At 32.0% G+C, this 12,744-nt stretch overlaps 1 protein-coding gene and 1 long non-coding RNA gene across 9 annotated transcripts in view; both read left to right on the top strand.

The window, feature by feature from the left end:
• Window positions 1–5,922, top strand: part of LOC106074918 (protein crumbs-like) — a 107,340-nt gene extending 101,418 nt beyond the window's left edge. For all 5 annotated transcript variants that reach the window (XM_056042045.1, XM_056042044.1, XM_056042046.1 and 2 more), the window contains 4 exons: window positions 2,059–2,289; window positions 3,897–4,165; window positions 4,771–4,849; window positions 5,573–5,922. In XM_056042045.1, the coding sequence (XP_055898020.1) occupies window positions 2,059–2,289; window positions 3,897–4,165; window positions 4,771–4,849; window positions 5,573–5,715 (722 nt within the window). In that variant the 3' untranslated portion in view covers window positions 5,716–5,922. The remainder of the gene's footprint in view (window positions 1–2,058; window positions 2,290–3,896; window positions 4,166–4,770; window positions 4,850–5,572) is intronic.
• A 1,056-nt stretch (window positions 5,923–6,978) lies between these two features.
• LOC129928292 (uncharacterized) lies at window positions 6,979–10,565 on the top strand. 4 transcript variants are annotated; one of them, XR_008779880.1, is made up of 5 exons: window positions 6,979–7,081; window positions 8,502–8,644; window positions 8,935–9,034; window positions 9,441–9,554; window positions 10,211–10,564. It is a non-coding gene; the product is annotated as an uncharacterized LOC129928292 (long non-coding RNA). The 4 variants fall into 4 exon arrangements; XR_008779881.1 differs by having other exon boundaries at window positions 7,014–7,271; window positions 10,211–10,565; XR_008779879.1 differs by having other exon boundaries at window positions 7,015–7,341; window positions 10,211–10,565.
• The last annotated feature ends 2,179 nt before the right edge of the window (window positions 10,566–12,744 follow it).

Below are 12,744 nucleotides of genomic sequence, written 5' to 3'. Positions count from 1 at the left end.
TATTTATAAACGTATAATATTGGTCTGTTCTTAATGTTAGTTGTGGTGTGCCTGTACAAAATCTTATATGTGAGCGGGATAAATTAATAAAATTTCCCCTAGACTTAAATAAACAAGCCCAATATTAACTAATTAAACATCTTGTCACAAACATTAGATTTAGGTATGACCGGTAGTTAGGTTGTATGAGAGAGCTAGTTAGGTATGACCGGTAGTTATTTTGTATGAGAGAGCTAGTTAGGTAGGATTGAAAGGTTGTATGAGAGAGCTAGTTAGGTAGGACTGAAAGATTGTATGAGAGAGCTAGTTAGGTAGGACTGAAAGGTTGTATGAGAGAGCTAGTTAGGTAGGATTGAAAGGTTGTATGAGAGAGCTAGTTAGGTAGGACTGAAAGGTTGTATGAGAGAGCTAGTTAGGTAGGATTGAAAGGTTGTATGAGAGAGCTAGTTAGGTAGGATTGAAAGGTTGTATGAGAGAGCTAGTTAGGTAGGATTGAAAGGTTGTATGAGAGAGCTAGTTAGGTAGGATTGAAAGGTTGTATGAGAGAGCTAGTTAGGTAGGATTGAAAGGTTGTATGAGAGAGCTAGTTAGGTAGGATTGAAAGGTTGTATGAGAGAGCTAGTTAGGTAGGACTGAAAGGTTGTATGAGAGAGCTAGTTAGGTAGGACTGAAAGGTTGTATGAGAGAGCTAGTTAGGTAGGATTGAAAGGTTGTATGAGAGAGCTAGTTAGGTAGGATTGAAAGATTGTATGAGAGAGCTAGTTAGGTAGGATTGAAAGATTGTATGAGAGAGCTAGTTAGGTAGGATTGAAAGGTTGTATGAGAGAGCTAGTTAGGTAGGATTGAAAGGTTGTATGAGAGAGCTAGTTAGGTAGGATTGAAATGTTGTATGAGAGAGCTAGTTAGGTAGGACTGAAAGGTTGTATGAGAGAGCTAGTTAGGTAGGATTGAAAGGTTGTATGAGAGAGCTAGTTAGGTAGGATTGAAAGGTTGTATGAGAGAGCTAGTTAGGTAGGATTGAAAGATTGTATGAGAGAGCTAGTTAGGTAGGATTGAAAGGTTGTATGAGAGAGCTAGTTAGGTAGGACTGAAAGGTTGTATGAGAGAGCTAGTTAGGTAGGATTGAAAGGTTGTATGAGAGAGCTAGTTAGGTAGGATTGAAAGATTGTATGAGAGAGCTAGTTAGGTAGGATTGAAAGGTTGTATGAGAGAGCTAGTTAGGTAGGACTGAAAGATTGTATGAGAGAGCTAGTTAGGTAGGATTGAAAGGTTGTATGAGAGAGCTAGTTAGGTAGGACTGAAAGGTTGTATGAGAGAGCTAGTTAGGTAGGATTGAAAGGTTGTATGAGAGAGCTAGTTAGGTAGGACTGAAAGGTTGTATGAGAGAGCTAGTTAGGTAGGATTGAAAGGTTGTATGAGAGAGCTAGTTAGGTAGGACTGAAAGATTGTATGAGAGAGCTAGTTAGGTAGGATTGAAAGGTTGTATGAGAGAGCTAGTTAGGTAGGACTGAAAGTTAGGTTGTATGAGAGACCTAGTTAGTTACAAGTAGCAGTGAAGAGTAGCAGGATGGCTGCCTGGTCATGCGTTTTGCGCGCTGGACTGTCATTCAGATTTATAGATGGTCCCGGGTTCAAACCCTGCCCGCTCCCATCCCCCGTCTTCCTGCGGGAAGTTGGGACTAGGAAGTAATTATCTTCAACTCTGAAGGAACATCCAAAACATGTAAAACATTTTACAAAAAACATTTTACAAGAGAAGTTTAAATTGTTAGTTGAAGAAGTAAGTTGAGTTTAGTCAGTCAAGTACAGCAGTGGTAACAAGACAGTATGTGGTAGTAAGACAGTATGTGATAGCAAGATATTTTATCGTATTTATTTTACTTACATTTCTCAAGTAGTTCCTGCAGTAGTTGTCTGTCCAGAATCAGTACTGTAATATTGCTTACGAATGACATACCTTCAAGAAATAGGCCTACAAGCATCCTACAATTAATATCATAATTATAATTATCTGCATATTAGTGAAACTTTGGATGTTAAATATTTCAACACTTCCAGGCTGGAGGGGAGAGAACTGCTCTGAAGATATAGATGAATGTAATGAGACCATACATGCTTGTTGGAATGGTACATGTCATAACACCATGGGAGGCTATAATTGTTTCTGTGATGCTGGCTACACAGGACAGCGCTGTGAATCTGACATTAACGAATGCTTATCCAACCCTTGTAAGAATGGAGGCATCTGCTCAGACATGGTGAATAACTATACCTGCATGTGCAATCAAGGTGAGTTCCTCTGAATTTTAGGTAATTAAAGTTTTAAAATATTAAGTTTTGCAAGGGAATTACTTATTCAAAATTTGAGCCAATAAATGCCAAATTTTATTTGGGGAAAGATTGAGAACCAAACTGCTAAAACAATTTTTAGTGTTTGATTGTGTGTGTGTGTGAGTATATGTGTATATGTTGTATAAACAAAAAGTGGAGCACACACACCCGTCGTTATCCCATGACAGTTCAAATATTAATATTGAACCCTAATGTAGTTAATGTAGATCTCTTTTTGTTTTTAACTCTTTCTCTTTGTAATTATTTTCCATGTAATGACAGAATTATCCATTTCCTTCAGTTGTATTGTACTGCCCTGTTATGATTGAACTTCAATAACTTTTTTTCAATCAGTAAATGTTGTATTTGGTATAGAATTAAATGGGAATGTGTGTCCCTTTTATATAAAACAAATTAATGTTTACTAAACCAAAATTTACTTTAATTTTTCATTATGGAAATTTAAAATAAAACGTACAGACTGGACAAAACCGATCACAAATGGATTTAGAATAGATCTAGGTAATATTTTATGATCCAAATGGAAATAAAATTATTCTTTTTATGCGAGTTATTCATATTTTCACAAAAATTAAAATATAAATTTTCTAAAATATTAAATTGTTGTCTTGAGCTCATTATTCCATGTCACTACCATCTGGATTATTAATCTAAAGAAAATAGAACCTTTTTTTTAACCCCCATTCTTTAAAAGCCATGTTTTTGGTAAAAACACATTGAAAAATAAAAAGCAATCTGTATGTTTTACAAAGGGAAACTATTCAAGATTAAATTTTAAGCAATTGGAAACATTTGGGGAGAAGAAGAAAATGAAATATTTGACCTTTAAGTATTGATGGTAATATCATCCATTGGACTGAAAGAATGGGGTCAAATCAATAATGGCATCATCGATTAGGAGAGGAGTTAATTGGTTAGTAGCACATCTTTCATGCTTGCAGCATGCTCAGTGGGCTTTGATCCATCTCTATTGAGGACCAGTGGTGGAGGGGTTTTCTGGGAGAAAGTTTCTGTTTTATATTTAAGCACTCAGCAAACACTACTCTGCTTAAGTTGGGATTTGAACTCGAGCCCCCTCCCCACCCCTTTAGGTGGCCAAGCCATAGCCAATCAGTTTTGATGTCTCAGACACACCTATTTGCATGTCCCAGTTATAATCTTAAACTGGACTTGCACTTTAGTTATGTTAATTAAGCTGGTGTATTATGTATATACTTCAATAGAAGTTATTATCAGTGGGTTAAAAAGGTATACATCGCACTGATCATTTTGCAGTTTGATTCAAATTATCTGAAACTGGGCTAACTAACTTAAATAAACCTTTTTTTTTTAACTGATGAAAAAAAACCAACGTGATGTTTGATGTAAGCAAAATATCGATTTATGCGAGTTTTTTTTTAAGTTTTCCATTTGGAAACTAATCCTACAGTGAACTACAAAGCTGATAGTAGCTGAGATCAGCAAACATTTTTTTTAAATTAGATTGATACAAAAAAAAAGATAATTCTTCCTCCTTGATCTTTGAACTTTTCATGGTGTCACAGGTTACCAAGGTCAAGATTGCTCTCAAGACATTGATGAATGTGCTTTGAACACATCACTCTGCAACAAAGGAACATGTGCAAATACTGAACCATTTTACCACTGTAACTGTGGCACTGACTACTTGGGGGACCACTGCCAGTTGGTTAATCCGTGTGCAAATGTGACATGTCTGAATCAGGGAACTTGTCAGTTTAAAAACAACACCAGCTCCGACTTTACATACGTCTGCACTTGCTCTGAAGGCTATGAAGGCTCTTTGTGTGAGAAGGTAACATTGGAAACTTTTTTTTTGTTTTTAAATTAAGTTAGAAATTCTTTCCCAGGCTCATGGGTTTACTCCTTCCTAAATCCTTAAGCTATTGAAGGTGTTATGTGGATAAAACATCCATGTTCACTTTAAAAGATGTTCACTGGATGAGCATTAACTATGCCATCTAACTTAAAACTTAATCTCCACCAGGATTTGAGCCAATCAATTATTATGCTTATTGGGTGCGGGGGGAGAGATAAAAAAAAACAACATATGGTACAATGTATCTCTTTGGCATAAATGTAAATTTGATGTTGATTTATTTCAGCAGAATTAATTTTTTAGGAAGTTGACCTTTTTTTTCTGAAGCATGGCCCAAGCATCTTTAGGAATAATTATGTCAAAATGATCTTCCCAAATAATTATTCCATCTATTCTTCTATGCTTTCTCCATGTATTTTAGATTACTAGTTTATTTTGATGTTGAATATATTACTTATAACCATGAACTAGAAGACTCTGTAATAACAACCCTACAATTGCATTGTGTTGTGAACATACTGACTTGAGAATCATTTTTTTTATGACACAGGACTGTATTAATCTATTAAAATGTTCTGCAGAGTGCCAGTTCCAAAGATACAGATTTGGGGATTATCATTGGTCCAATTGTTGGTGGCATTGTCTTCATCATTATAGTCAGTAAGTATGCACCCGTCCTTACAGATGACCACAAGGATGTGTTTATTTCATTCTTGTCATTGTCTACCACACTTACATTTTTTAATTTCAATGAAGTTTTCTTTTTTTCTAGTTTGATTAACAAATGCTACATTACATATCATTATCATTGGTGTTTTAAAGAAGAAATCAACTGTGCAATATTTAAATGCAAGTGATACTGATTAATAATGTCACTTTGACGGCTACTATTTTTAAATTGCAAGTAGAAAAAAGATATGGTCTTAAAAAACAACAACAACATGTGTTGATCTCAATATCTCATGTCAGCAATTATAGATTTGAATACAACCTGCTATGTCCCGAGTAGTTTTCCTTTTTGTTGTGTACTTTTAGAACTCTTAAAAATATTGTATCTTCTTTTCTTTCTATAAGTCTATTTCTTTTCTGGTATCATAGTAAAAAGATGTTTATTTAAATTATTATATTTGTTACTAGAAGACTATGGGGAAAAATTCATTTAAATATTGCTAAATCTCTTTTTTTAACTTGAAATGCTGAGCAATTAACTCCCTTTGTAGCTCCTTTTACTTCAGACTTTCAAATCCAAAAACATCATCACAAACTATTTCATTTTAATTAAGATGGTATTATTTTTTTTTTTTTTAGTAAATTTATTTTTGATTAAATTATTTTTAAAAAAATACAATTTTGATCACTCTTTTTTTTTCCCTTTGTTCTCAGTTGTGGTCATAGCTTTCATTATGACAGCCAGATCAAAGCGAGCCACACGTGGAGCTTACAGCCCGAGCCAGCAGGAGACGTCAGGGTCCAGGGTAGAGCTAGGAAATGTGTTGAAGAAACCTCCTGAAGAAAGACTCATCTAGAGTATATTTTGTTATTGCATGGACTTTACATAAAGGCATTTAATTGTACAAAGTTAAATTTTATATACATAATTGTTGAGAACATAGAACAAGCTCAGAGCTATAGCGTATGGAAGTGAAAGTATTTATTTCTTATATCTGTACTGAAATTATTCATTAGTCAATTTTCCCTTATCATTTTTTTCTGTAAATTCTTTAATTTTTTTTTATTTAACTATATACATTTGTATTTTAAACTTAGCTGGGGTTTTTTTGTGTTATAAATATTTAAAAAAAAACTTGTGTCTGATGAAGCAATGTTAAAAACAAATATATTTATGCACTGTTACTTGGATCTTAATGTACATAGTGTAAATATAAAATTCTAAACTCATTTTGAGACTGTCTTTGTACTTGAAGCTCCTTATTGGAACAGAGAATTATTTACTTGCAATAAAATGTATTTTGTATTATAGCTAATACATATAGTTTTGTATATAGGTTAATACTACAACACATGTCCTCACCAGTTGGTTGTGCAGCATAATGCTTTGATTTATTTATGAATGATTTTGTACACATCATGCAGTTAATAGACTGTATTACTGTTGTGGCACATTGTTTTTAAACACTGCAATTATGAAATCAAAATGATCAGTTCCCTATAAACAAAGCCCCATCGAAACCATTCTGGCGCGGTGTGGGGTAATAAGGTTTCATTGGGTTTCATTGGGTAGATTGACCTACTTACAATTGCCCCTATAAAAACGTTAACGGATCGGTGTGGGATTTTAGTTATTGGGCCGTTAACGTCTTTCCGCTTTCGCGCCGGTGTGGGAATTCCCCAATCACGCCAGAACCAACATGATGAAATCTTTATTATAACATAAAAAACAATATTATGATGTTTTAAAATGTAGTATTAATCGTCTTAAAGCTAAATGTTGCTTTGAATCCTTTTTGTAAGTAATATTAAGATTTAAAAAAATAATAATTAGGGTTCTATTGGGGAAATCCCTAACTGGAATAGTGAAGTTTTACCCGTATGGGCCCAATGCAGACTTTTTGTAATCAAATAGTGTATGTGTGTGTGTGTCTGATTTTTTTAATGTGCACACTAAAAAAATATATCTATATCTAGTAATATTTCATCACACATAGAATCTAAAGTTAAAGGAGAACATATTTGTTTTTTTGTTGTTTTTTTTTAGATTTAGATTTTAAAAAAAAAGTTTTATACATTTTAACATTTTTTTCGACCAATGAAAAAGAAGCATTTATTTCTTTTAAGCTTGCGATATTCGGCACAAACTGGATTATTCAGTCTTCACTCTAGATCGTACACACGTGGATCAAATTAGAGCTAGCTAGATCTAGATCTAAATCTGTTAAGTTATTAGTTATACTACAAGTTATAGAGCTATAGTCACTCTAGTCTAGGTCTAGTCAATCTAGACTTTCATTAATATAATAGATCTATTATAAATAATTATATGAGCTGTACTTCTTGATATCAATGCATATGTTCTTCAACTCATGGCAGCAATGGCAGCAGCCATGGAAATTCAATTGGAATGGTCGTAACTTATAAGTTAAAGTCTTAAGCCTATCACAAGTACAGATCATCATCAGATGACGAATCTCTAAGTACTCTAACACTACTAACAGATCTAATCTAGATAGTAGATTAGGTCTAGATTTATAGATATATCTAGATAATCTAGAATGCTAAGAATCTAGATCTAGAGATTCTATAGATCTCTCTAGACTAGTTTTATTATAATATCTAATAGTAGTAATAGGCTACTAGATCTAGTACGATATAATATTATTAATATATATATTATATCTAGACTTGAGACCTATTAAATCTAGATCTAGACGACTTAGACTTAACTTAAGTGATTAACATTCATGCGTTATGACTAGATTTACTGATTTACTGTTTAGAATAGATTCTAGATCTAGAATCTACCATGAAATGGCTAATGCATCTGCAGCATAGAATTAGATTTAGTTAAGGACTTACTAGATCTTAAATCTAAATCTACTACCTTTTAACTTTTAGGGCAGAATATTAGATCTAGTCTATATGCCTATCTAGTCACGTAACTGTAAACTAATACTTAGACTTAGGACTTTGGACACTTTGGTATATTAATATAATAATTATTATACTATTATACTCATAGTACTCATACTCATATATAGATTTTAGTTCTATTCTAATTCAAATATTATGAGGTTAGAAAAAATTGACCTAGACTTATAAGATATACTAAGACTTAGTAAACTTAGATCTAGATCTAATAAAAGATAGTCTAGAATAGTCTAGATTCTAAAATCTAGTTGTTATTAGAAAATTTAGTAGATATAGAATAATATTTAATTAATATATTGTTAATACAGACTAATCTTTAATTTTTTCATACTATAGGCGATAGGTCATTTAGATTAAATAATTCTAGATCTAGTAACTAGTTATAGTCATAGACCTATAGTATAGACTTATAATCTTATAATATAGATATTTACTTTGTAGAGACTAACACTAATGTACAATATTAGGCCTACACTCCAGATCTTGAAAATCTAGTCTAGAGTTTAGAATGTTTAAATTTATACAAATAAATAAAATCAAACGTTTATATTGGTTTTAAAATCAGATATTGAGATATGTCTAGAAAAATATGTATATATATAGTATATCTATATTAGGGGCCTATATATAATAGACTAACGCCACTAACGGCTAGCCCTATAGCCCTATATTGACATTGTTTTTTTTTTTTTTAATTTTCCTTCAGAGTTGAAGATATCTACTTGGTAGTCTAAACCTCAAAGGAGCTTAGGGAAGTGATGGCAGTTGCAGGGTATGAACCAGACGACCATGCAGAGACCAACGAGGCAACCAAACAGTCCATCGTGCATACCACATAACCAGGTCCAGGTAGCGTTACATCTTTATTCACCAATACTCAATATATGTTAGATTTTATTTTTTGTAAATTTTAAAGACTCTAGGCACTATGTAATATAATTAAATAGATCTATACAGATCTAGAAATTCTAGAGCTATAAACTAGACATAGATCTAGATTATATTTAGATCTAGCTAGAATATCTAGAGGTCTTAATACTAATTATTATATTAAACATTTTTCTACAATTTGATCTAGGATTCATTCTATAGGCTTAGCTAAGGCTTATTGTAATTTTATTTTTTTATTTTTTTTTTAGAATGCCAGTTTTCTTTAAGGGCAGCTGACAATAAGAATTGTCTATGTATGCACTACAGATGCTGTTCAATATCTTTTCATGAGGAAGCCTGCTCAAAAAGGTACGAAGAATAAATTTTTCTTTAAGATTACTGATCAGTGACCCCCCCCCCCCCCATACCAAATGAAAATTTTAATGAGATCAAATCGATTAAATAAAAAAAATGTAAAATAAATGTTAATCTTGTGAAACAATGTTCGAGAGCAATATCTTCAGCTTTTTGTAATTTCACTGAGATTTAAGTTCATTATTAATTTGCATAAAAAATTATAATGAACATTTATACAATGAAAATAGGGCCTACATAGAATTGTTTTTGACCTAATGTCATTATATAGCAACAATCCTTCTTGTATGTATACCTTACCTTAAACATTTTGTGTTTTGCCTCTATTGTATTATTATTTTTTTTTTTTTTCATTCTTTAAACATTTTTTATGTTTTTATTTTTTTATTTTTTTTAACAGATCGCCACATTTTCTTTAGGGGAAGTTGACATTAATCTTTTAGGTTAATAATAACCTATGCATGCAGTACAGATGCTGTTCATCATCTTTTCATATGCAAGCCTGCTCAAGAAGGTAAGAATTAAATTTTGCTTTTAGATTACTGATCAGCAATCTGAAAATAAATTGTTAATGGGATGGAATTTATTAAATGTAAATAAAGAAATGCTATCCTAATTTTGAAATATGCTGGTTGTGGTTTTTTTTAAATGTTTTTTTTTAAGTTTCACTGTGATAATTGTTTATTTTAATTCTAGAATAACTTTTCAGCCAACTTATTTTTAAAATTACCATAGAACTCTAATTACAACAGAATATAATTGTATTAGTAAGAGCCTGTGATAAAGTTAATATAAATAAATTGGACAAAATATAATATTGAATGAATTGAAGCCTAGCTTGACCTAGTCTGCCATTGCACTTTTAGCATAGTCAAATACCAGTGCCACATTTGCTGACACCAATTCATAACATTTAATTTAAGGAGAAGATTGAACTCAAATTTTGAAATACCATTAATTTTTGTGTTGCTTAATAGGCTTTAGAAGCAACCTAATTTTTGAGCACCGTTTATCATCAAGGGCTGGAAATATAACCGTTAAATAGTATGTCCACATAGATAAATGTAAGGTCTTCTGATGTTTAATTGTTAGATTCTTTTTATTATTAATACAGCTTGAAGGTAGTTTTATTACATGACTATAATATTTATTTGTTTTTGTTTGTTCCAGCTGCTGCATGGAAGTCAAAATATGAATTATTGCCACCAGTCTTGAAGTCAGCTTGTAAAGAATGCTAAGAATTGAATGAAAATGCTGTCTTGATATCTTGTTTGTGCTGTTATATTTGTCTTTTGTGTTGGTTAATTATTCCATGAATAAAAAATAAAAAAAAGTTAATTGTGTAAGTTTGATTTAAGAATAAATGATCAGAGCATGCAAGTCTTATATAGTGCGTTACCAAAAATTGTATTGTTTGATAGTGTTCAAACCCAAAAATGTAATTTAACTTGTCCATTACTTTATAAATATGTTGACATTATAGCTAGATGTATATAGAAATCATGCACTGATTCAATTATTATAATTTCCAAACAATTAAATTATGTCAAATAATTCTATTGCTAGATCTAAATCATCAGTGTGAAAGTAGACCTATGTAAAAGGTTAAAAATCTCATACTAAACCATTGAGCTGCATTTGAACAAAAAGGGCATTATAAACAAAAAATCACTAATGAATTTGTTTTAAACTACAGTATTGAAAAACATTAAAGATTATTCCTAATTAAGCCATAATAAAATTTAATGACTGAACCATCGGAGACAGTATTTGCATGATAATACCTAATTGAGCCCTAATAAATATTTCAGTTACTAAACCATTAGGGCCAGCATTGGACCGATAATGGCACAATAAGGGATATCCCTAATTGAACCCTAATAAATATTTCAGTTACTAAACCATTAGGGCCAGCATCGGACCGATATTGGCACAATAAGGGTTATCCCTAATTAAACCCCAATGAAAATCTCAGTTACTAAACCATTGGGGCTAGTATGGGCTTGATTAGGGCGCGATTCTGGAAATCCCCAATGAATCTTGAAGTGGGTTTACCCATTCTGGGCCGATATTGGCACGATTAGGGTAGCCCGTATTGGGCCCTTATGGGAACCTAATGACGCCAATGTGCAAACGGTATGCGCGCCCATTAGGGCGCGATTTGGGCTATTTAGGGCTGCAATTAGGGCAAAGGGGGATAACCCTAATTAAAACTGATACTGGGCCGTAATGGGCATGTTTATAGGGTTGTTCATGTCCCCCACCCCCCCTTTTTTTTTTTTTTTTGTAATCTCTTTTGTTGAATTGGATTATCATATTAATTACAAAGAGTTTATGTTTCAGTAGGAAATTTGTTCTTTAAAAAAATATTCTGCTGCAATTATAAAGTTACATTTATGTGGTAAAAATATTTTTAGAATGATTTAAGATTAATTTAGGTCAACAAAACTTAAATAGTACAAGGATGTCTTTGCAGTTTGAATTTCGATTAGATGATTGTATTAATTAAAGATTATCTGTGACTACCATAATTAAAACTGTTTAGATCATTTAGCCCATCTTTTTGTGTTGAAAGTTTGTCCCTGTAAAAGTTACATTCTTAGAGTATTCTCATTGTTTCTTGAACTAAAAGATGACCTACTTAGATCTGTGTAAAGTAAAACATATCATCACAATGTGACATTATTCTTGTCTACAAACAATGTGACCTTATTCAGGTCTTTGTCATTTTTATGTTCTTGTATTTATTGATGTCTGCATCTAATTCCCTTTTTGTTTTTTGGCATCTCTGACAAACAATGACTGTAAGATGATTTTTTATATGGTACAGTATACCTAGACTGTATGATAATTTGTTATATGGTACAGTATATCTAGACTGTATGATAAGTCGTTGTTTGGTGCAGGATACCTGGGCAGTCTGATAATTTGTTGTGCATTATAAGTTGTTAGTAATGGAATAGCACCTCTAATGTTATGAGATGCTTAAGCAATATGATCACTAGTTACTTATCATGGGCTGCTAGTATGCACTGTACAACATCTCTAACACACTACTAGCTAGTTTACAAGGCACTTTCAGCTCAAAATCTCTATGCAATTGGTTCATTTTTGTTTTACTTCATAGAACAAACCAATGTAGTGCACTTTAAATGACTATTTTTTAATTACATAATCCACTTGACCCTCAAAATGTGAAGATTTTATAATACAATGTACATTTGCTATGAACAGATGCATTTTTACTTATGGTATGTTCTTGTAAATATTGACTGATATTTTAGTGCACGTTTTAAAAAGGTGCCTTAATTAAAGACTATAGTATACAGAGAACTGGGGGTGCATTATAAATAATATGTATGTTTGTTTTAATTTGTATTTGTAATAAACAGTCCTTTTAAAAGATATATTGGACTTAATGAGCAGCCAATTAGCTCCTAATTGAGTGAATGCAGTAGTTACAGTTAACTCCTAATGCTTTAAAAAGTACTTAATGTATTTTTTAAATTTTCCTGCAAAAGAATATTTTCTGGTAACAAAACTAAAATGAAACTTTGATTATTTTTTTTTAAATTCAAAGTTTGTGAAAATGATAAATGTTGTTGTTGTTGTTGATTACAAACCCTATTTCATCAAATCATGTCCACATCTCCATGTACAGGCAATAATAGTAGAGGCAGTTATATTGTGTCCTAAGTTGATTC

Source organism: Biomphalaria glabrata, chromosome 9 (assembly GCF_947242115.1).
Source record: "Biomphalaria glabrata chromosome 9, xgBioGlab47.1, whole genome shotgun sequence".
Taxonomy (NCBI): domain Eukaryota; kingdom Metazoa; phylum Mollusca; class Gastropoda; family Planorbidae; genus Biomphalaria; species Biomphalaria glabrata.
This window is presented reverse-complemented; position numbering and strand designations above follow the sequence as displayed.